At 45.2% G+C, this 24743-nt stretch overlaps 1 protein-coding gene across 11 annotated transcripts in view; it reads left to right on the top strand.

The window, feature by feature from the left end:
• LOC122563303 (transcriptional enhancer factor TEF-5-like) overlaps positions 1–24743 on the top strand; it is a 252424-nt gene that overhangs the window by 203752 nt on the left and 23929 nt on the right. For 8 of the 11 annotated variants that reach the window (XM_087973691.1, XM_087973689.1, XM_087973688.1 and 5 more), the window contains 3 exons: positions 3036–3170; positions 11136–11179; positions 12205–12279. In XM_087973691.1, the coding sequence (XP_087829817.1) occupies positions 3036–3170; positions 11136–11179; positions 12205–12279 (254 nt within the window). The remainder of the gene's footprint in view (positions 1–3035; positions 3171–11135; positions 11180–12204; positions 12280–24743) is intronic. The other 3 variants (XM_043717018.2, XM_087973694.1, XM_087973696.1) reach the window with 1 other exon arrangement.

Below are 24743 nucleotides of genomic sequence, written 5' to 3'. Positions count from 1 at the left end.
TTTCGGATTTCCCTTTTCATGCAGACCTAACTGAACTGCTTCAGAATTTGCTCTTGAAAGTAGTCGTTTGGAAGAGTGTGGAGTTATTCCTAAATTGACCCTAAGCTAACAATACTGTTCAACAGCAGCAGTAGGGTGGCTGGCAGGATCACACTGGTACAGAAGGCAGTGTTCTCCTATTGCCACTAGGGGGCCTAGGTATTTAGCAAACCCATGAGTTGGGAATTAATTGAGCGCAACCTAGAAATTGAGCCCAAAACCATCCTGGTTGATTCATCGAGCAAGTTCTTTATTGTGCAAATCCTCCCATCTTTGAGACGTTAGTTATGTTTTAAATGTATTTTTCCCGACAGTGCTAGCAGCGATTGAATTTTGCTACATTTTACACTCAATGTTCTCGCTGCAAAGTCCCTGTCAGTGGTGTGTAGTTCAGAGGTAACAGGCTTAAGTAATAACTGAAGCTGAGGTCTGGAAAGCAAGAATTGAACCTAGAGTAGTGGGTCTCTAGGGTTTTCGGCAGTGGTAGTGTCCCTACCTCTGACCTGGGGGGGATGGGTTTAAATCCCATTTGCTTTAGAGGTGCAGTAACAGCACTTCTGATTAGAAAGTATCTAGAATATTCAGGAGAGAGTTATCTGTTGAAGCCTGTGTGCTTTAAGAGTGTTCACAATATCCCAAGGTTATGTAAGTTCTGAAACATTCTTGGTCTTCGGTTAGCATTTAACTGAAATTAAATTTGAAGAGTTCACTGAGATATGGTGAGCCATGAGTCAACTTTTTTTTTCCCCCTGAATCCTGATAGTCTGCAGTCTTTTCTCTTCTTGTTGTATGGTAGGACTGCCCCCAGACTTTGACTGCCTTTCAGAAGGTAACGCTCTCATTCCCAGCTTGTTTCGGCAGCCCCCTGTGCAGGAGGAAGGCTGAGAGCAGGAATTCAAGTTCTGATGGTAAAATAACAGAAAATACTCGAAGCAATCAGGAGGTCAGGCAACATGTGTGGGCAAGAGGAATGAAAGAAAGGAACTGAGTTAATCTTTCAATTTCATGACCTTTTCGTTAGAACTTGAAGGATTTAGAAATTTCACAGTTTATAAACGAATAGTGATATGGATGAAAAAACTACTGGTGCTGTTCAGCATCTTCCTCTCCATGTGGTGACCACTGGTAATGCAGAGGCTATGAGCACAATTCCTGCATAGCATTGATTACATTGGAGATTTCCTTCCACCTTCTCTTCTCTTCTATGTGCCAAAGTGAAAATCGTTCTTTACTTTAACTTGTGTAATAACTTGCCTTGTGCAGTAGCCTAACTCACTTTCTTTGCACAGGTTTTTAAAGTTACCTTTTCTTGTTTTACTCTTTGAGGTATAGGTATTCAGTTGAGGTAAAGGGAGCACTTTGACATCTTCAGAGCTCAGGTAGCAGCACTCTCCAGTCATGTGAAAGACGTTTCTGCAAAACCATAACTTCCAGATGCTCCAATACAGCATATCCAGACATGGGAAGGCCAGCCAGCTGAATGCACCAGTGTGACACTTACCTTTCTGTGCCAATTACCCTTTGTTATCTCTCTGAAAGAGACGGGCAGCAATCTGCTCTAGTGCGACTGAATTAAGAATGTTCCAAACTCATTTCGTAGAAAGCACTTTGCAATTTACAAAGTGGGTTGGCAGACTCCCATCCTGTCAGACTGAGCTGGACTGGTCCAACTCGGGGGAGGGCCAATCACTTCTAAGTGGGCCTTGATAAAAATCAGGAGCCTTGGGATAAGTACCTCAATACCTCAATTGCCAGTAATGTTGGGTAAAGGCAACGACATTTGTAAAAATTAGCAAATAGGAGATTAACCATGAAATACCTTGAACCTGGTTAGTTCACTTGTGAGATGTAGCCAATATCATTCATAAGATATAAACAATATCAGTTACTCATTCTGAATATATGACATGGTGAGCAATAATTGAACATATCATAATTTACTATGGCTTCTGTTCTCAACTCTGGTATCTCCGTGAAATAGCCTATGTCATCAAGTGTTTTTGCACATGATCCTGCCATCTAAATATCAAAGCCTACAACAAGGCCTTAACTCCCATGGCCTGAGGGCTTTCAAATTCATGCAATAACTAACATGTCTCTTCATTGCCTGCTGTACTGCCACTATCTCCCTCGTTGCTCTGTGTTCCATGATGTGACTTGTATCGGTGTTTTTGATCTGTGTGTGAACTGAGACCACTTGACACTTGAGAATTCTGATTGGCCTAAGTCAGGGTTCCTGGAAGCAGTTTAACATGTCCATGGGGAAAGTGAAGGAAGGAAATGAACCCTGACCAATCATTGCTGCTGTCACTTTCAGGATCATTTCAAAACCAGTCTTGAGCACTGAGCAGTCACAGCATGGACAATCCATTATAAAATAAGCTGCTAGAGGGGCTGTGAAGTTTAAGATAGAAATGATATTTTGCCGATTTTAATAGCTTTCCAAAGTCTCCTGCACCATACCTTTTCTTTACCTGCAATGGGGCAGACTGAAGAGTCGCTATCTCACTGATGCACTGCTGGAATTCACTGGTCACGAGAAAAATCTTCAGGAAAATCCTGAGATAGTGGTTTCCCCTCCCTTTCTGGCTCACTATGACACTGTTAGAATTGTGAATCAAACAGAAGCCCCTAATCTGCTCTATTGACAGAAAACACACTGGGGTCTTTCTCACTGTGCTGCCCCGAGTGTTAATCATCTGAAAAGTGAGCCTTCTTTTTCAAACAGCAGACTGGGAGAAACCATTTCCTGACTGCTTGAGAGGGATTGATTTTCTTGGGTCAAGGGTGATGTGCCACGATACCATCAGGTGGGTGAAATGTGCACGGCCACTAACTACGCTTCATGCAAGATAACCTGGCTGCTTTAACCAATCACTCCCACTGTCTGTTTTCTGACACCTTTGCTTCTCTTCAGATTCACTGCCCATGCTCTTCTTTTTTTCTGTCTGTCCTTCCACCTGGCTTTGCTCATCCCTCTTTCTCTATTTTCAAAGGATCAGGCCTCGAAAGACAAGGCCCTGCAGAATATGGCCGCCATGTCTTCAGCACAGATCGTTTCAGCAACCGCAATGCAGAACAAATTGGGGATAACGCCCATCCCTCAAGCTCCCTATCCAGCAGCGGCCAGGGTAAGTGTCATTGAATCACTTAATGCTCTGTGTTAACATGTGCCAAGCCAGAAATGTAAATCTTTCTCCCTAGCTCCTGCTGACTATAGTGGGATCTTAGGTGTCAGGTATAGCTTTTTTTTTAATGTCCTTTCTTGAGATGAGGGCACCGCTGACTAGGCCAACATTTATTTCCTATTTCTAATTGCTTAGAGAGCAGTTGAGAGCTGACCACATTGCTATGAGTCTGGAGTCACATGTAGGCCAGACCGGGTCAGGGTGGCAGATTTTCTTCACTAAAGGACAAGAGTGAACCAGATGGATTTTTCTGTCAATAGACAATGGATTCATGGTCATCATTAGACTCTTAATTCCAGATTTTTTGTTGAATTTAAATTCCACCATTTCGTGTGGTGGGTTCTGTCCCCAGGCTCCCAGAACATTGCCCTACTCTCTGGATTAAATGTCAGTCATAATGCTACAAGGCTGTTACCTCCCCGAGGTGGGTAGTTAGTCAAAAGGTTTTAGGTTCACGTACAGGTTAAAAGATTTAAGCATTGAGTCCAGGCTGACAGTATGGTGGTACTGGGTGAGTGCTACACTATCTGTTCAGAGAAAGTCCATTGGATGTGATGTACTGGCTAGCTTGCTGTAATCATATCACTGCTTCCTCTGCTGTGACTTGCTTCCACCTTAGTTTTGGGCAGTCATTAACTCCATTACTTGGAGCACAATGTCAGAAAAATGAAGCTGTGATTGATGGAATTTCCAGAGCTATAAATGAGCCAGCCACATTTTAAAGAAAAAACACCAAGGAAGTTTTAAATTGGCAGTCAGCAACTTTGAAACACTAGGGGAGGCAGAGTGGCTGTGAATTTCCCACTTCCTGTGATTGAAAGGAAATGTCAAAGAGCATTTCTCTGAGAAAACAATGAATCAACTACAGAACTGAATAAAAAAACTGAAGTGTAGCAACTTTATTTTTCCCTATTACTGGTTAGCCTAATATCGGTGGTCAGAAAAGTGTTAGAGTCTGTTATAAATGATTTCACAGCAGAGCATTGGAAAGAGTGACAGGGTAGGACAGGGCTAACATGGATTTACAAAAGGAAAATCATGCTTGAAAAATCCTTTGGAATTTTTTGGGACATAATTAGTAGTTATCGGAATAACAAGCAGATGTGATTTATTTGGACTTGTGAAAGGTGTTCAGGAGGGCCCACATAGATTAGCATGCAAAGTTATGGTGCTAGGGATTGGGGGTATTGTACTAACGTGGATAGAGAATGGACTGGCAGACCGGAAACAAAGAGTAGGCATAAATGGGTCATTTTCTCAGTGGCACCCAGTGAATTGTGCGTACCGTAGTGACCATTGCTTGGAGCCCAGCTATTCGCGATATATATTAATGATTTTAGATGAGGGAACAAAATGTAATATCCCCAAGTTTGCAGATGACACAAAGGGCGAACGACTATAAGGAGGGTGCAGAGATGCTTCAATGTGATTTGGACAGAATGCATGACGATAAAGAACAAATGTGGATGTGTGTGAGCAAAAACTGAAAGGCATATCATTATCTGAATAGTGATAGATTAGGAAATGGGGAGGTGCAATGATGCCCTTGTACACCAGTCACTGAAAGTAAACATTGCAGGTGCAGCAGGTGGTGAAGAAGACAAATGGTATGTTGGCTTCATAGTGGGGATTCGAATCCAGGAGCAGGGATGTCTTGCTGCAATTATACAGGGTCTTGGTGTGACCACACCTGGAGATTTGTGTGCAGTTTTGGACTCTTTATCTGAGGAAGGATGTTCAACCTGTGGACGGAATGTAACAAAGATTGACCCCATTCTGATTCCTGGGGTGGCAGGTCTGACAAATGGAAGGAGACTGGATCAGTTAGGGCTATATTCATGGGAGTTTAGACAACTGTTTCCAATGACCATGGAGTCCAGAACCAAGGGTCACAGTCTGTGGATATGGGGTAGACCACTTAGGACTGAGATGAGGAGAAATGTTTTCACCCAGCTAGTGGTGAGCCTGGAGAATTCTCTGCCACAGAAAATGATTGAGGCCAAAATATTGAATGTTTTCAAAAAGCAGGACCAGGCTGGGATGATCAGCCATGATGGTGTTGAATGCTGGAGTGGGGATGCGGGCTGAATGGCCTATTCCTGCTCCTATATTTTATGTTGCCATGTAATCCACTCTGGGGAAGATTGCTACAAGCTACATTATAGACTAAACATTACCGAAGAGCAGATAATTCATACAGGAAAAAATTTGAAGGCTTTGAAAATTTACTTTGAACACTCTATTTCTTTAATTATGAACAGTATTGAATGCAGGAGGAAAGGGTGACTATTGATCAGTCTGCGACCACATTAATCCATCCAGCTAATACCTGAGTTGGAACAATCAAAAGATGATATCATCAGAGATAAGACTGACCTAGGCATTAGAGACCCTGACATGAAAGCACATCTGCTGAGGGTGGAGAATCTGATTCTCAAGAAACATGTCAACATCCCTAGAAACTCTGAGGATACCAGTCATTAGTGAGAGTGTATTAATGGGAAAACAGTTGAGAGACCCTCCAGGCCAAACAAGAATAATTTATTGGAATGTCAGACTGAGAAATCTTTGGGTCCTAATTAGCTTTATCATAGAGCCTTAAAGGAAGGGGCTAGTGAGATAGTGGAAGAGTTGGTTTTATTTTGAAAAATTCACCAGATTCAGAGAAGATTCCAATCAGTTGGAAATTAATGAATGTAACTCCTTTATTCAAAAAAGGAGGGAGATAGAAAGCAGGAAACTACAGGCCACTTATCATCTGTCAAAGGGAAGATGTTAGAAGCTATGATTAAAGCTGGAAAAGCAGGAAACTTGGAAAAAAAAATCCGGTATTCAGACAAAGTCAACATGGTTTTTTGAATGGGAAATCATTTTTAACCAATCTCTTGGAGTTCTTTCAGGAAGTAATGTGCTGTGAATAAAGGGGAGCCAGTGGACATGACTATACCTGGATTTCCCAAAGGAAATGAAATGGTATTTCAGAAAATGGAAGCTCTTGTTTTAGGGGGTAACATATTGCAAAGAGTGAGAAATTGAAAGACGAACAAGGAATTGAGAGTCAGCATCAATGGGTCATTTCCTGGTTTCCAAAATGGAAGGAGTGGTGTGCCTCAGGGATCAGTGCTGGGACCCCTAATGTTTACAATTTACACAGAAGTGACGTGGATGTAGGGACCAAAACTTTGGTTACTAAATTTGTTGGTGACACACAATGCTACGTAGATCAGTAAGTTGTGAAGAGGAATATGGAGGTTACAAAGAAATCTAGATAGAATTACGTGAGTAAATGTAATTCTGGCTAATGGGGGAAAATGTGAAATTGTCCTTTTTCTTATGGAGGATGAAAAAGAAGAATATTATCTAAATGGTGAAAGGTTACAGAGCTTTGGAGACAGAGGTTCTGAATGTCAAGAGCATGAGCCACAAAGTGTAAGTATTCAAGTAATTAGGAAAGCAAATAGAATGCTCATTGTCATAGGAATGGAATACAAAATTAAGGAGGTTGTGTTTCAGTTAAACAGGACATTGATCTGACCACATCTAAAATATTGTGTCACACACTTTTGGTCTCCTTATCTAGGAAGGATGTAAATGCACTGGAAGCAGTTCAGAGAAGGTTTACCAGCCTAAAGCTCGAAATGGGTGGATTGTCTTATGCAGAAAGGTTGCGCAGGGTAAGCCTGTCTCTCCTGGAATTTAGACAGCAAGGAGGTGACTTGACTGAAACCTAAGATTCTGAGGGAGTCTTAACCTTGGCTGGATGTGAAAGAATGTTTTCTTTAGTGGGAGAACCTCGAGCTGGAAATTACTGTTTAAAAAGAAAGGGTTGACCACTTAATATAGAACTGAGGACAATTTTCTTCCCCAGAGAGGGGGTTGAGTCTTTAGAATTTGTTTCCTTGAAAAGCGGTAAAGCAGGGTCTTTGAATGTTTTTGCTGTGGGGTGAATGGTTCTCAAAGGTAGGTGGGAATAATGTGGGATCATCAGATCAGCCATGATCCCATTGAATGGTGAGCAGGCTTTACAGACAGTGGGGCCTACTTCTCCTCCTCATTCATATGCTTGCATGTAACATATTGGAAAGCGAGGAAGAAACATTTACAGAAGAGTCCGCAGAAAGATCAAGGGTGGGATATAAATACTGTGGAGGACACCACTTAAAAGAAAAGATAGTATGACCAGTGTAGGGAACCGTGTGCTGTAACCACAAGACACAAAAAAAACTTCACACACCAACGTTTATCAAGAAAGACACAAAGCTGGTCTGTAAAATGGTTACCAGACAGATGTCAGCCGATAATTCTGTATTGTACAGCAGCTAGGCATCAGATCTAAAGATGGTCAATGGTTTGTGACTATTAGAATGATGGTTCTAGACAGATAGTGGCAAGTGTTTGTGAATGACACAGAGAGATAGCGCTGCCCCTTGTAATGTCATGAGCTTCCCAGACCGGTGTGAAGTGGCTGAAATGGTGACCCAAAAATTAAACTATTGAAAGTAAGGTTGAGAAATGATGCTTATCCCAAGAGGCCAAATGAAGCTGAGAACCCAGCCTCATTTCCTATTTCCTATTCTGAGGTAGTGATTACACTTGAAAAGGTCACTTTGTCCGCTGTACAGGAGTATCATGAACATTAGCACTAAGAGTGGAAGTGGATTGTCAAGCTAACTTAACATTCGGTACAATCATGGCTGAGTGTTCCTATCACCCTGCCATATCCTTTGATTTCCTGAGAAACGTGCGTACTGCAGCTTAAATGTATTAGACAGTGCACCATCAACAGCCCTCTGAGGCAAGAAATAAGTCTTTCCTTCTATGAAGAGGTTCTTGCCAGATTCCACCACAAAAGGCATCAAGTCAACATAGTCTGAAACTGCATCGTTGTAAGTTGGTCATTGGGCTCCCTTCAGCCCAGGTGCCCAAAATGACAAAAAGCAAAGTGAAACAGATTAGGGAAGGTTCAAGTTTCTGGGCTGTACTGTGAGCTCACAGCTAATGGGTAATTCTGTAGCAAAAAAAGCTAAGGTGTGCACTGGTGTTCTGGGGCAGCAAAGGGGTAAAGGATCTCTAGAATTCCCATTCCCATTCCCAGTCACAAGACATGAGACAAAGACTGAAGCTGCTCACTGTCTTGATTTTATTTGTTAAAAAAACCAGATGTACAAATATGACATCCCGAAAGCAGCCACCATAGAGATGTCAACTCTGAGCTTTCATCTCTTCACTAGTCACAAGACCCTCCATTGTCAGTGTCTTCAGATGGCAGTGTGAGAGGATTGTGGTCTTTCATTATTGTTTGAATGATTATTGACTGATGATCAAATAGTCTTTTCCCCACACGCAATATTTTTTAAATTTATCAACAAAATTGTGCAGTAAAAACAAAGCTAAAATGGTTTTTTTCGTTCATTTTGCAGATTTTGTTTATTTACAATTGATGTTTATATTGATCCCATGGCTTTTCTTCAGAGGTGTGTGCAGTTTCGTCTCCAGAACTATGTACTCTGGGTATGTCAGCAACCCAACGTCAATCTGGGACGGTACAATGGCTCAGTGGTTAGCACTGCTGCCACATGGTGCCAGGGTCCCAGGTTTGATTCAACCCTCAGTGACTGTCTGTGTGCAGTTTGCACATTGCCCTATGTCTGTGTGGGTTTCCTCTAGGTGCTCCGGTTTCCTTCCACAGTCCAAATACGTGCAGGTTAGGTGGATTGGCCATGCTAAATTTCCCACAGTGTCCAGGGACGTGCAAACTACATGGATTAGCTATAGGAAATGCAGGGTTACAGGGATAGGATAGTGAGGTTGGGTCAGGATGGGATGGCTATTCAAAGGTTTAATGTGGACTCGATGGATCAAATGGTCTGTTTCCACACAGGAGGGATTATATGAATCTCATCAAGATGAAAATGTCATCTCATGATTTGTGGTACTCTGTTTGGATCAGTGTTACATGGTTTTACAAATGAAGTGTTAACATCACACTCTTCAGAACATATGTTGCTCTTCTGCCTTTGGATACTTATTCCACTACCCCGTGCCATTTGCTGACTTTATTCTGAATGGAGTGAAGCAGGAATCAAGACCCAACTCATCTCCCATGCCCCACTACTTTCTTAATGGACTTGCATGCCATGGATCAGAGTGCATCTGTACTCCTTCTGCCAGTAATCAGTTTGAATGAAAGACTTGTCACCAGTTGAAGACTTGAAGAGAATTTCCCATTCTCATGTCACTGTGATTTAGCCAGTGCTCCTTCATTGCGGTTCTGTGATATTCAACAGTGATGATGAATGGCTGAGGGTATGGGATGAGTGTGCCAATTAGGGTATTTATTATTCATTGTTATAGGGAAGTTTGCACAGAAGGTCTGATTTCATATGCCTGGGGAAGCAGTTATGGATTGATCGGTAAATAATACAGACAGCATTCAAAGTTACTGCAATGTGAATTCTTCAGAGCAGGAGTTCAGAACGCAGCAGAAAAAACTTGTATTATGCCCAAGACCTTATATTTTTGATTTTTAGTTTCCCTTTTGCTCCTGATGTGGGTGATACTTGCTGAGGTATAGGCACCCTTTCCGTATGTGTACAAATGTCTATTTTGGCATGGTGTTCCAACATAGGCCATCGAATCCAAAGCCTTGGTATCTGTTGACCTGATTCTGGACTAGTGCAAGGAGTAGAAACTCTAGTTAATTTTTATCTGCCCTGCTTTCCGAGCCAAAGCTACTGGGATCAAGCTGTAGCCGTGCCAATCCAGTGGAAATTTTTCTTTTATTCAGTTTGGGCATTGCCGGCAAAATGCAATGTCACAGGTACATCACTGGAACAAAAAGGACAGTAGGGCAGTTGGAATGAGACCTCATTAATCATTTACCCCAATTCCCTTGCAATAACGGCCTATTTGTTTGCTGAACGCTTGCTTTGTTTCTGTTCCATCCAAGTCCCTTGATAATTTATATTTAATGTATGTTTCACAAATATTTTGTTACCAAAGTGAATAACCTGATGTCTCTTTGCAGCCTCTTGTGACATCTTCACAGTTTGCATTCTTATGAAGCTTTATATCATAAGCACATTTAGATACATTCCTCTCTGTCACTCTGTCTCAGTCCTTGATATACTGGAGATTGTAAATAGCTGAAGCCCTAGTACTAAGCCTTATAACAATGGACACAGCCTGCCAACTTGAATATACCTCATTTATCCCTCCTGTCCACTTTCTGTACATTAAAAAATCCTCCATTCAAGGTAATGCATTACCAACATTTCCATGTTTCCTTATCTTGTGTATTAACTGTTTGTGCAGCAATGTATTGAATATTTTTTTTTTGAAAATCCAAGTATTTTACATCTACTTGTTCCCCTTTATCTACATTTCTACTTACTCTTTCAGAAAAGTCACAGACCATGACGTAGAATTATTATGGAACCTAGCAGAGCGAGCAAAGTATTGTGAATTTAACAGCAAGGCAGGTGCTAAATTGGTGAACTGAAAGTTTCTAACTGAAAGAATTCAGCTGGAGTTCCAGACTGACAAGTTCAAATGTTTTCATTGGAATGTCGGAATTACAATAGGAAAGAATAGCTCAATGACATTGTTTCCTGCCATTTTAGGAATCACCTGTTACAGGAGTTGTTTGTAATCCGGACAATCAAATTCCATCACTTAGACTATGCTGATCAATAAAACCTCAAATGGTTGAAGAGTTTTGTCCAATGTCACCTTTTCCACCTCCAAACACACTACATTTACTGGAGTTCACATTTTAAATTACTCACGTGCTATATCTCAAAATGTAATTGTCTGAAATGAATCTCACATGAAACTGGAAGGAATCTAATGCTTAATAAATCAAGCATGGAAATTTATTAATTGTGGAATCTTTGTTATCTTTTGCAGTTTTGGCCTGGTTCCCTTCCTGGACAGCCTGGGTCCTCTCAAGAGTAAGTATCTGTGTGTTGTCCTAGCAACTTCAACCTCTGTTGTCAATAACATTGTTCAGCTGGCTTCGATCCAGTTGTGCAGTTGATCTGAATTTGTGGTGAATGTCCACCTGATTGTGAGGAAGGATGAGTGAATTTTTCCAACATCAGTTTCGCTAGTTGTAAACTGTGATCAGAAATTCTTTGACATAATCCAAACACTGATTTTATGAACTTGGCCATTCACAAAGGACAGTCTTTGTCCTGTCACACATGTTTAACGTCTGTAGGGTTAACCCCTTCTGCTTGTTGATTTGATCCTGGTGGGAAACCTTGATGGGCCCCGAAGTTTCTGATTGGTGGGTTTGCCAATGAGTGAGGGATCTGTTTTACTTTAAGCGCTTGTTAAAACCTGATGTCTTGTTTAAAACCCTGTCTTTTTGTAAAAAAGGCATTATTTTGTTCCAAGTGAAATCAAAGGTTGAGTGTTTCTTTTAAAAAAGGAGCAGCTTCATTGAGATGCCCATGTCTCCATTATCTGGTCATGTTGCAGAGCTTAGAGTCATAGGGCTGTACAGCACGGACACAGATCCTTTGGTCCAACTCATCCATGCCAGCCAGATATCCGAAATTAATCAAGTCCCATTTGCCAGCCTTTGGCCCATACCCCTCTAACCCCTTCCTATTCATGTCCCCATCCTGATGCCTTTTAAATGTTGTAATTGTACCAGCCTCTACTACTTCCTCTGACAGCTCATTCTATACATGCACTGCCCTCTGCATGAAAAAGTTAACCCTCAGGTCCCTTTTAAATCATTCCCCTCTCACCTCAAATGTATGCCCTCTTGTTTTGGAATCCCCCACGCCAGGGAAAAGACCTTGCCTATTCACCCTATCCATGTCCCTTTCTGAATTTATTGACTCGGGATGAGGAAGGGGATTTGGGGGGAGAAGCCTGGTTTAACTGATGTTATCAAAATCATATTATTTTGGGCCAATGTCTTTTTCTCGCTCTATATTTTTTTTCTATATATATCTGGCGCCAGCAACATCCCAGAGCTGGCAGGCTGTGTATGGAGGTCCCGAGACAAATGGAGCAGCACACCCCCTGAGGGCCCCAGGTGAGGATGACATGAGCTGTAACTGGCCCTGTGCTGCATTGGCAATGCCTCTGGCATATATTGTTCCTGTGTCTGTCACCCTGTGCTGTGCTTTTCCCCCGCTTCCATCTCTGATACCCCCTCCCTCTCTGTACCATCCCAAGCTGGGCACTGATGGTACTGTAGTGAGGAAGGTGCACACTGTTAGCAGTGTGACATTTCATACTTACTTTGTCTTTGGTAGATGATAATCAGGTTGGATTCAACACACTCTCAGTATAGTGTGTATTTTTCTATTTGTGACTAAAATATCTATCAATTAAAGTTAGTAATTTGCATTGCCAGTCAACAATACTGAGGGAAATTCCCATCGACATTATGTCAACATTATATCAGCATCTTGTTCACTTACATCCACTGATACTATGGGTAGGTTTCGGAGAGGATTCCCCATTTACAGACTCACTGTCTTAGTGTATTTGATTTAAATAAAAAAAGCCTGTGCCATATCTCTTACTGAAGATGAAGTTCTGTTCTTTGGAAAATGCTTGCAAATCTACAATTCCATACCGTTGTTAACATTGTTCATCCCTGGAGACTAATTCATTCTCTTCTGGCAGTGGCAATGGCAGACTCTGGAGTTAAATCAGCAGCTCTCAATCCAACCTTGTCAACCACATTAACTTAATTCGCTCAACTAATCCCCTCAGCCCATGATTCAGTCTGTTTACCCAGTCAGTGGTTGAACCAAACACATTGTGGGTGGCACAGTGGTCCAGTGGTTAGCACCGCTGCCTCGCAGCGCCAGAGACCCGGATTTGATTCACACCCTCGGGCAACTGTCTGTGCGGAGTTTGCACGTTCTCCCCGTATCTGTGTAGGTTTCCTCTGGGTGCTCTGGTTTTCTCCCATGGTCCAAGGATGGGCAGATGGGGTGGATTGGCTATGGGAAAATGCCCGTAGTGTACAGGGATGTGCAGATTAGGTGGAATAGCCTTGGGAAATGCAGGGCTACAGGGAAGGAGGGTGGATCTGGTTGGGATGCTCTTCATTGGGTCAGTGTGAACTCAATGGGCTGAATGGCCTGCTTCCACACTGTAAGGTGTATATGATGATTTGACACACAGTGCGCAGGGATAAGCCAGTTTCATCTGCGAGCTTTGACCTGGGTTAGAGAGCGAGGATATGCCAAAGTGCCCCAATCTCAGTCCCCACCAGTGAGCCTAATGGGGCAGAATGAGGGCGGAGTGGGTTTGCCTGCGGTTCCCTCAGCAATCAAAAAGTCAAGAGAAGGACACGAGGATTGATCACTGGACAAGGAGCCAGTGGGCCTATGGCTGAGCCAGTGGGCCTATGACTGAGCCAGTGGGCCTATGACTGAGCTAGTGGGCCTATGACTGAGCTAGTGGGCCTATGGCTGAGCCAGTGGGCCTATGACTGAGCCAGTGGGCCTATGGCTGAGCCAGTGGGCCTATGACTGAGCCAGTGGGCCTATGGCTGAGCCAGTGGGCCTATGACTGAGCCAGTGGGCCTATGGCTGAGCCAGTGGGCCTATGACTGAGCCAGTGGGCCTATGACTGAGCTAGTGGGCCTATGGCCCAGCCAAGGCAGAAGGGAATATTTGACAAAGGAAAGTAAAGCTGGGGTTCCACAGGAAGCTAACACTCCCAGGATCACATACAGGATCCTGGGGGTGGTATTTGTGTCTCAGACGGAAAACAAGGTTGGCACCATGAAGAGAGAGGAAGGATTGAAAAAAAGTGACAGGAGGAAGGACAGAGAAAAAGTCATTAACAGCCATAGACCCTGAACCTACCTTTCTCCAATTCAGTCACACTGATCAGTAATCACACAGGCTGTCTGGAACATTGCATTGTTCCTGGCACAATGGATATAATAGCTCACAACATCTGCAGCTTGTTCTTCCTAATAGTAAGCAGAAACTCTGCCCGCGTTTTGTTCTAAACAGAGTAGATCTGGCTAAATATTCACCTACCATGTTTTCTTGGGCGCAGGGGTCGCAATCCGTGCAAAACATGTGCACCCTGCTTCTGAAACTTGGCACACCGACATTTGCACAGTGACAGCAAGATGGCAAGTGGTTTCCACACTGTTGGCTGTGCCCACTGCACTGTTGGCTGGCTCTTCACCCAGCAGGGGGCAGAACAGCACGCTGCATCATTCTTAAAGGTGACCTGTCCTCCTTCAAGGGAAATGGTATGAATGGTATCACCGGAATTTAAAAGACCTGTAACGGAAGACGGGGAATTGCAGGATGATGTTGGCAGTCGTGGAGTAGATGGGCAGGAAGTGAGACACCATGGTTCCACAGGGGGTGTCAGTGGAAGGACGGGGGAGGAGATGGTCAGAAACTGCAGTTGTCTGGACTCGATGACCAGAACTAACTGCCCTCTGTGTTGATATGTGACCATATACTGGTGGTCGTGGCCAGTGAATGTATCTGCAACTGGCATTTTTACACCACTGCCGCATACCCCTCCCCTTACACCTCTCAATGCACCATATCCCCAACACCTTCCCAGCACACAGCCTGGCACAGAGGCCATGCACCTTAACTTCCAGATAGCCCACCTCAGCCTCACATGCCTACACACGCGACTGCTTTCTCAGCCATTCTGCACTGGTTCCACATCCCTCCAGCCTGAAGCAATGCTCCATTCTGTCTTCCCTCTTAGTACACATTAGCAAGAAGCAGATGAAAACCAATGAGGACCTGAGACTTCTGCAACTCCTGGGCTCTTTGAAGGAGATAGCTCTCTGTATCATGAGATAGGGCCCACAGCACCCAGCATTACAGAGAACATTCAAGATGATACTATATTCCTGCCTTATGGTACTTCTCAGCTTCCAGTTCACCCATATCCTACTTTTTGCTATAATGGTGTTCCCATGGACCTCTAGCTTTCCATCCACATCCCATTTCCCCACATGAACTTTATCTGTTTCCAATTTCTGACACAAAAGCTGCTCAGCCCAGGAAACAGGAAGGGACTCTGGGTGCTTGTCCAGAGTTGGATATCAAGTTGTAGGAGACGAAGCAAGTGGAAGATTGCCTCTTAGCCAGTTCATCAAAAGGCAAGGGCGCAGGTGGGTTCTGCTGTGGAGAATTTCCTCAAAGACTTCAATGGGGATCACACACAGGAGAGTGTTCATGGAGATCACGGGTGTGTAACAGTAAGAGACTGGATGTATTGGAACCTGTCACGCCCAGAAGCAAGAAGAAACCTAGCTCCAGGTTGGCAGAGGGCACTCTCCACTGCCTTTATTCTACCTGCTCGTCATGTTACAGAGACCCTTACCTACAAGTCTTCAGTGGACAAGTGACCTACTCCGATGGCTTCAGTGCGGTGATGCAGCAACACTCTCCAGAGCTCCCTGATGTTGATTTGATTAATTGATTGGGTAGATATAAGAAGGGCATGGGTTTGTACTTCTGATCTTTGGGCACTCAATGCAGAAGGGACAGTTAAGTTTGAGAACCTCCTTGTGGGCCTGGCCAAAGCAGCTATGTTTATGGCCGAGTATCCTTGGAAAGGGACCAGTTAGTGTTCACCCACACTCTCAAGGCTATTTGACAGGGCTGGGCACTGTGGGGGCTGGGGTGCATTATTTCCTCTTCCAGTTGATTTTGATTTAGCCCCTCCCTTGCTGACCCCACGTTTTTGTGTTTTTGTCATTGTACTGCCTCTGGTGAGCTATTTGTAAACTGTTCACTGTGTAGTTGTTTTAATTGGTGATTTTGGTGGTGGTTTAAAAACAGATGAGAACTGGTGGGACTGATGTGTAAAAGGAGCTGTAAGACCGAGTAGTTAATAAACTATCCACAAAGAAAAGGGTCTTGGTTCCTGGTTCATAACCGGCTTGGGTCCAGGTTGTCATGGGGAGTAGCTTGTGATTAGTTGCCTAAAGGTGAAGATTGGAAACTAAGCATTCTTTTCAGATAGAGGATTGTAACCAGAGTTACTTTGAAGAACAGGTGAAACCAATATGAAGTTCCACATCACAATAAATGGAAAATGAAGTGAATAAATAAGCACAGGTTATGTCTTTGCCACGAGAAGAGAAGGTATGGCCTTAGCATTGTCACGTATTGCTCATACCAAGGTCTGGTGATAAATATTCTCAGATCTAGAGGCTCAACACTTGGACATTGAAGATGGCTTGGAAACGGTATTAAAATTTATGGAGGAATTGTACGGAGGATGACATATTAAAAGCATATGAGGCATGATCGGACATTGGTAGCAAGATGGATATTCTATGGAAAAAATATCTAATGAAACTTGGTGGACTATATTATACTTGAAGATTCCTAACTCCGTACTTGCCTTTGAACTGTTGAACTGCACTAAGATGTCAAACAAGGTAGTCTGTTAGTATTAACTGGACTGACATTTTCAGAACAAAATGCTTTTGGAACAGATGTTAGAAACTTGAAAAGATTCCTGGGGAAATATTAATTCCCCTGTTCCCAGATTGCTGACACGGTGCCAATACAAAAGGGGAATTGTAACTAAAAGGAGTGAGGATAGGGATAGAGACACCTCTGTCAATTGTAGCAGGTGACAGGAAATTGGGGGAAATGACCACCAGGGACACTCAGGTATGGTTTTAGGTGTGGCTCAAAATATCATTGTATAATGAACTTGCTGAAAGTAGGTGGCATTCAGTTGAAATGCAGGTCCAGCAATAATGGCATCACAAAAGGAAGCCATCAGACAACTTTATGATGATTATCTGTGGGAAGGCTCTATCGAATTTGAGCAATCTGTGTTAAATAAAATTTAAAGGGAATGTAGGACTGGATGGACGGGGCCTTTAACATAACTAGTATAGAGCCTTTAATACAATGAAACATCCCAAGGTGTTTCACAGCAAGATTATAAAACAACATGTGGTACAATGCCACATAATGTGATATTAGGTCAAAGATGGAGGCTTTAAGAAGTGTATTAAAGGAGGAAGGTGAGGCATGGAGATGTAGTGAGGCGTTGGGGCCCAGGCATCTGAATCCACTGCCTCTGATGGTGGAAGAATTATAATAGGGAAGAGGCCAGAATGGGAGGGGTGCAGACAATGAAGAGCGTTGCAAGGCTGGCAGGAATTACAAAGAAAAGTAGGGAAAGGCTAAGAAGGAGTTGGAAACAAGGATGCAAATTTTAAAATCAAGGTGTTGTTTGACCATCAGCCTGTGAGCACAGGGGAGATGGGAGAACGGGTCTTGCTGCAACTTAAGACATAGTCTTAAAGACAGCATGGTTTTGAGATGTAAGATTACCTTGGGTCCCATTATGACACCAAAGGACGGATTTAATCACAGACTGTTGTTGGGATAGGGATGGAGTGGTAACTAGGGAATGGAATTTGGAACAAGAGCAATGATTTCAGTCTTCTCAGTGTTCAGTTGGAGAAAACTTCTGTTCATCCACTACTGTACCTCAGATAAGCAGTTTGATAATGTAGCAACAGTGAAGGAGTTGAAAGAGAAGGTGGTGAGGCAGGTGAAAGTGGATGCTGAGAACTGTGAAGTGAGGATGTTGCTGGTAATCTTCAACTATTGTGATGTGATATTTATGTAAGCACCCATAACAAATGAATGAGACGTGGATCACGTGTTTCTATGGAATCCAATTAAACCTTTATTTCAGCATTTACCTAGGAACACTGCAGTTACAGGCACTTGCATGGCTGGGCTGAAGCTAAACAATTTGTATGCATCATAGATACACTTCCCTCAGCATGTCATGCTGCAAGGGGACTCAGCAAGATGGAGACTGGGACCTTAACCTTTCTAACATTTTGTTAGAAAGAGGGAATATAAAAGTAATGTGTACAATTCTATGCGATTTCTACATGTAAAGATAGTTGATTAAGTGGTGGCAAGGCAGGTTGTGAAACCAATAGATTCCTGGGCTTTATAAGTATGTAGAAATTTGTCTTTATAATTATAGCAAACTTATTTTACTGTACCTTTTAATAAAGGATCACGGGGGATACTACTCGCAGAACAGCACTAAGCCTCCCAAGCATTTCACACACTCTAACACAGCCACAGCCATTAAAATTAGTGCCGAAAATATTGAAATCACAGTTAACTTCTGAATTTGCACAATAACGTTTCAAAAATGCATTCTTGTTTCATGTACAAAAAAAAAATCAATTTGTGGGCATTATCCCACTCCTGACACAGGTGGGTTTAGTTGCTATGGAGTTTTGCAGCTGTACTCCCAAACCCCAAACTAACTATAGACTCATGAGAGCCACTGAACGGAACACAGGGAAAAGCAGCATGATTGTAAATAACTCTGGCCGAGACATCTGCTGAGAAATCCTTTAAATTCACATTTCCCTGTGGTGTTTTCACATCACAGTGACAAATATTTCAATTGATTTAGTTCCAATGTCGAATATTCTGTGGTGTTGAACTTTGTCTGTTGTCAAAAACGGTTCTAATTTAGGCCCAGAACTTGTTCCTCTCCATATCCCATAGCACCTACAGCCTCAGCAGGGTTGAGGCTAGCTGAAGCATAGACAGATAGGAAGTAGGTGCAGGAGAAGGCTGTTCAACCCATCAAGACTGCTTGCCCATTCAAAATAATCATGGCTGATCCACAATCTCAACACCAACCTCCCATTTTCTCCCGAGTCCTCGTAACATCTTGAGCTTCTAGAAATCTGTTTCTTTCTTAAACATATTCAGTGACTCGGCCTCACGGGTCACTGAGTTACACAATTCACAGGGATCCACAACGAGCCTACAGCCTGTGGACTTCGTGATGCTTTGTTTTAATTAAACAGTTGGGGTTCCCAGGTCCCCAGTTTGAGGTCAGCTGCTGGGCCCCAGGCGAGACCACCTGCCTGCTGTGGAAGGACGACAGGCCCCGCAGCCGAGGCGATCCACAGGAAGGGCAAGGCCCACTGCCCCCGTCCACAATCGCCACCGGGCCCTGAAAGGGGGCAGCACCTCGTCCAGTCCCACTCCATATTCCAGTCCCACTTCGTATCTCAGTCCCACTCCGTATCCCAGTCCCACTCCGTATCCCAATCCCGCTCCGTACCCCAGTCACGCTCCGTACCCCAGTCCCACTCCGTATCCCAGTCCCGCTCCGTACCCCAGTCCCACTCCATGTCCCAGTCCCACTCCGTACCCCAGTCCCACTCCGTATCCCAGTCCCGCTCCGTACCCCAGTCCCACTCCGTATCCCAGTCCCACTCCGTACCCCAGTCCCACTCCGTATCCCAGTCCCACTCCGTATCTCAGTCCCACTCCGTATCCCAGTCCCGCTCCGTACCCTAGTCCCATTCCGTATCTCAGTCCCACTCCGTACCCCAGTCCCACTCCGTACCCCAGTCCCACTCCGTATCCCAATCCCGCTCCGTACCCCAGTCCCACTCCGTACCCCAGTCCCACTCCGTACCCCAGTCCCACTCCGTATCTCAGTCCCACTCCGTATCCCAGTCCCGCTCCGTACCCCAGTCCCACTCCGTACCCCAGTCCCACTCCGTACCCCAGTCCCACTCCGTATCCCAGTCCCACTCCGTATCTCAGTCCCACTCCGTATCTCAGTCCCACTCCGTATCCCAGTCCCGCTCCGTACCCTAGTCCCATTCCGTATCTCAGTCCCACTCCGTACCCCAGTCCCACTCCGTACCCCAGTCCCACTCCGTATCCCAATCCCACTCCATGTCCCAGTCCCACTCCGTACCCCAGTCCCACTCCGTATCCCAGTCCCGCTCCGTACCCCAGTCCCACTCCGTATCCCAGTCCCACTCCGTATCTCAGTCCCACTCCGTATCTCAGTCCCACTCCGTATCCCAGTCCCGCTCCGTACCCTAGTCCCATTCCGTATCTCAGTCCCACTCCGTACCCCAGTCCCACTCCGTACCCCAGTCCCACTCCGTATCCCAATCCCACTCCATACCCCAGTCCCACTCCGTACCCCAGTCCCACTCCGTATCCCAGTCCCACTCCATGTCCCAGTCCCACTCCGTATCCCAATCCCGCTCCGTACCCCAGTCCCGCTCCGTACTCCAATCCCACTCCGTGTCCCAGTCCCACACCGTATCCCAGTCCCGCTCCGTATCCCAGTCCCACTCCATATCCCAGTCCTACTCCATTCCCCAGTCCCACTCCATATCCCAGTCCCGCTCCGTATCCCAGTTCCACTCCGTATCCCAGTCCCGCTCCGTATCCCAGTCCCACTCCGTGTCCCAGTCCCACTCCATACCCCAGTCCTGCTCCGTACCCCAATCCCACTCCGTACCCCAGTCCCGCTCCGTACCCCAATCCCACTCCGTATCCCAGTCCCACTCCGTATCCCAGTCCCACTCCTTGTCCCAGTCCCACTCCGTATCCCAGTCCCACTCCGTATCCCAGTCCCACTCCTTGTCCCAGTCCCACTCCATATCCCAGTCTCGCTCCGTGTCCCAGTCCCGCTCCGTGTCCCAGTCCCACTCCGTGTCCCAGTCCCGCTCCATATCCCAGTCTCGCTCCGTGTCCCAGTCCCACTTCATATCCCAGTCCCACTTCGTATCCCAGGCCCACTCCATACCCCAGTCCCGCTCCATACCCCAGCCCCGCTCCGTATCCCAGTCCCATTTCGTATCCCAGTCCCACTCCGTATCCCAGGCCCACTCTGTACCAAAGTCCCACTTCGTATCCCAGTCCCGCTCCGTATCCCAGTCCCACTCCGTACCACAGTCCCGCTCCCTATCCCAGTCCCACTCCATATCCCAGTCCCGCTCCGTATCCCAGTCCCACTCTGTATCCCAGTCCCACTCTGTATCCCAGTCCCACTCTGTACCACAGCCTGACTGACCCAGCCCTTAATTTCACCTCATCTCATGCTAAAGTGGCCACCAATTAACAAAGATACAGATTGAAATTTATTTGGGTGTAGAAGGCTGAGCATGTGATATTGGATAACATTTGAGTGCATTGCATCTGTACTTGGGGCTAAATGAATGGACCTCTTGGAGCAAAAACATTCTGGTTGTTATCTATTGACATACTGGTGTTCACTCTTCTTTGAATAGATTTCATGATTGATTGATAAGGAGAGTCAATTGATCTGTTATGGAAAGTATGCGGTAAGCTGGAGAGGGTTCCAAAAAACTTCACCAGGGTGTTGCCAGGAATGGAGAGTTTGAGACTGGGACTTTTTTCACTGGAGTATAGGAGGTTGAGAGGTGATCTTTTTGTGGTTTATAAAATCATGAGGTGTATTGATAAGGTAAACAGCAAAGGTCTTTTCCCCAGGCTTGTGGAGTTCAGAACAAGGAGGCATATTTTTAAGGTGAGAGGGGAAAGACTTAAAAGGGACCTGAGGGGCAGGAGAGGGTGGTTCGGTTGTGGAATGAACTGCAAGAGAAAGTGCTCAATGCAGGTACAGTTACGACATCTAAAAGACAATTGGATAAATACATGAATAGAAAAGGTTTGGAGGAATATGGGTCAGGAGCAGGCAGGTGGGCAGGACGGGTTTAGTTTGGGATTATGGTCAGCACTGTCTGGTTGGAACGAAGGGTCAGTTTCAGTGCTGTATGACTCAATGATTCTGTGAATTTTTAAATGGCTCATCAATTTTAACGGCCTGAATGGCTACTCCTGCTCCTAATCTTGTGCATATGTAATGTTTATCGTCGAGGTGGGTGTGGGTGAAATGGGTGTGGGTGAGGTGGGTGTTGGGGTGGCTGTGGGTGAGGTGGGTATGGGTATGGGTGAGGTAGGTATGGGTGAGGTGAGTGGGTGAGGAGGGTGTGGGTGTGGGTGAGGTGGGTGTGGGTGAGGTGGGTGAGGGTGAGGAGGGTGTGGGTGAGGGTGAAGTTGGTGTGGGTGAGGAGGGTGTGGGTGTGGGTGAGGTGGGTGTGGGTGAGGTGGGTGTGGGTGAGGAGGGTGTGGGTGAGGTGGGTGTGGGTGAGGAGGGTGTGGGTGAGGTGGGTATGTGTGAGGAGGGTGTGGGTGAGGTGGGTGGGTGTGGGTGAGGTGGGTGTGGGTGAGGTGGGTGTGGGTGAGGAGGGTGTGAGTGAGGTGGGTGGAGTGGGTATGGGTGAGGTGGGTGTGGGTGAGGTGGGTGGATGTGGGTGTGGGTGAGGTGGGTGTGGGTGAGGAGGGTGTGGGTGTGGGTGAGGAGGGTGTGGGTGAGGTGGGTGGAGTGGGTATGGGTGAGGTGGGTGTGGGTGAGGTGGGTGGATGTGGGTGTGGGTGAGGCGGGTGTGGGTGTGGGTGAGGAGGGTGTGGGTGAGGTGGGTATGTGTGAGGAGGGTGTGGGTAAGGTGGGTGGGTGTGGGTGTGGGTGAGTTGGGTGTGGGTGAGGTGGGTGTGGGTGAGGAGGGTATGGGTGAGGTGGGTGGAGTGGGTATGGGTGAATATGTTTCATCTTCCTTCTTTTCAGTTTATGTGAGTTTAGCACTGCATTCATGTTTAGAGCTGACCCTACCCCATTTGCCATGAGCTTGGATCCTGACTGTCGGGTGAGCTCATAGCAACATCTGATTTTCTTTTAAAACTGTCTAAACACCTAGCGTTTGATTTTCCACTGGAACGCTCCCAAAAATGAACGAGAAAATGTTCTGAAGTGAAGGCTCTGGAGAATAACGTGCTGTGCAAATTCAACTATCGTAAAGGGGAACAGATGTGTTGGCCAGTTTCCAGGAGCAGCCTTTTCTAGGGCTGGGTGCAATGTTCATCTTTCCTTGTTTGTTGTTGATTGGTAGGGCTGAGTATTCACTGTGTGAGGTGACAATCCATGGTTAACCATTGGTTGGAAGCCAGTGTCCACTCCAATAGTTAGCTCTGCAGGCTGAAGTGTTATTTTAATTCTTTCATGTTGATGTGGGTATCACTGGTGAGGACAATATTTTCTGCCCATCCTAAACTGCTGGTGAACTGAGGCAGTGAAGATGTATGTCAGCTAGATCAAGTAAGGATGGCAGATTTCCTTCCCTGAAGGACCCAGCTAGGTTTATGCAATGATAGTTTCATCACTGAAACTAGCTTTCAATTCCAGATTTTATTTCATCGAGGGCTGAAGGGCCTGTACTGCGCTGTGTTCTATTATTTTAATAGGAGATTCAAATCTATATTTATAGAGGCATAGAATCCCTACAGTGTGGAATATTTGGCCCATCAAGTCCACACCGACCCTCCAAAGAGCGTCGCACTCAGACTCACCCCCTACTGCCATTCTATCACTGTAACCCTGCATTTCCCATGACTAATCCACTTAACCGGCACATCTTTGGACTGTGGCAGGAAAGCAGAGCACCTGGTAGAAACCCATGCAGATACGGGGAGAATGTGCAAATACCATACAGACAGTCTCCCGAGGCTGGAATTGAACCGGGGTCCCTGGTGCTGTGAGGCAGCAGTGCTAACCACTGAGCCACCATGCTACCCTCACAGCATTAGCTGGGCTTCTGGATTACTCGTCCAGTGACATTACCACTTTTCAATTTTCTTACAAATCCTGCACTCTCTGTATTTCCTGCATGTCCTCTTTAAAAACTGCTTCCCATTGTTAGTGCAACTTCAAAACATTGACTGATTATTATTTGTCTGTCACTCCCAACTTCGAATGGGTCTTTTGAGAGCTCTTAAATTCTCCTGTTCCTTTGCTATAGGTGAGAGCGTGGTCAGTAAGGGTTAACAGAAGGCTGGAGAGAGAATGCAGATTAACTGGTGGATTAAGTAATAGCAACGTGGAGACTGGCATCAACATGAAGTGGGTGGGGACAGGTGGAGAATCTCTCACAGCAGCATAAAAGGCCAGTCATCACTTGTATTTGCACTTTCTTTCCTTTAGAAAGGAAAGTGCTGAGCGATGTTCGATGTAGGGCCTACATTTTAAGTTGTGTGAGGGCTGTCCTCACTGAGCAAGTGATGGATAACTGTTTAACCTGTTGAGCTCCACGGTTTAATGTAACTGAGAGACTGCTGATGTTTGACAGCTTCCCAGTGTGGCTGGAGGCATTTGTGAATTGTTTCAAAGTGAAAGTCTGGACTGAAAGATCGAATATTTACACAAAATCTTCTGTACTGTCTTTGTTGGATTGTTTTCTGTTGTGTCGTGATTCAGCTTGGGGTTCCTTTTAATTTCTCCATCCCCCTACTTTTCTTATCTTTCCCTTACAATTTATCCGAAAATTGTAGTGCTGATTTTGCTAGACTGCAGCTCTATTGCTGACACTCATTCACTCCAAACACTTACACTCACATTAAAGATCGCTGGTAAATAGCATTGAATTGGCAAGAGCAAAAACCTTGATGCATTTATCAATAAATCTTTCTCTAATTCGGGATCACTTACAGAGTCATAGAGATGTACAGCATGGAAACAGACCCTTCGGTCCAACCCGTCCATGCCAACCAGATATCCCAACCCAATCTAGTCCCACCTGCCAGCACCCGGCCCATATCCCTCCAAACCCTTCCTATTCATATACCCATCCAAATGCCTCTTAAA

Source organism: Chiloscyllium plagiosum, unplaced genomic scaffold, assembly GCF_037043375.1.
Source record: "Chiloscyllium plagiosum isolate Xiang-an unplaced genomic scaffold, Cpla_swu_hap1 HiC_scaffold_26, whole genome shotgun sequence".
Lineage (NCBI taxonomy): Eukaryota > Metazoa > Chordata > Chondrichthyes > Orectolobiformes > Hemiscylliidae > Chiloscyllium > Chiloscyllium plagiosum.
Note: the sequence above shows the minus strand (reverse complement) of the source record. Positions and strands in the feature narration are given on the sequence as shown.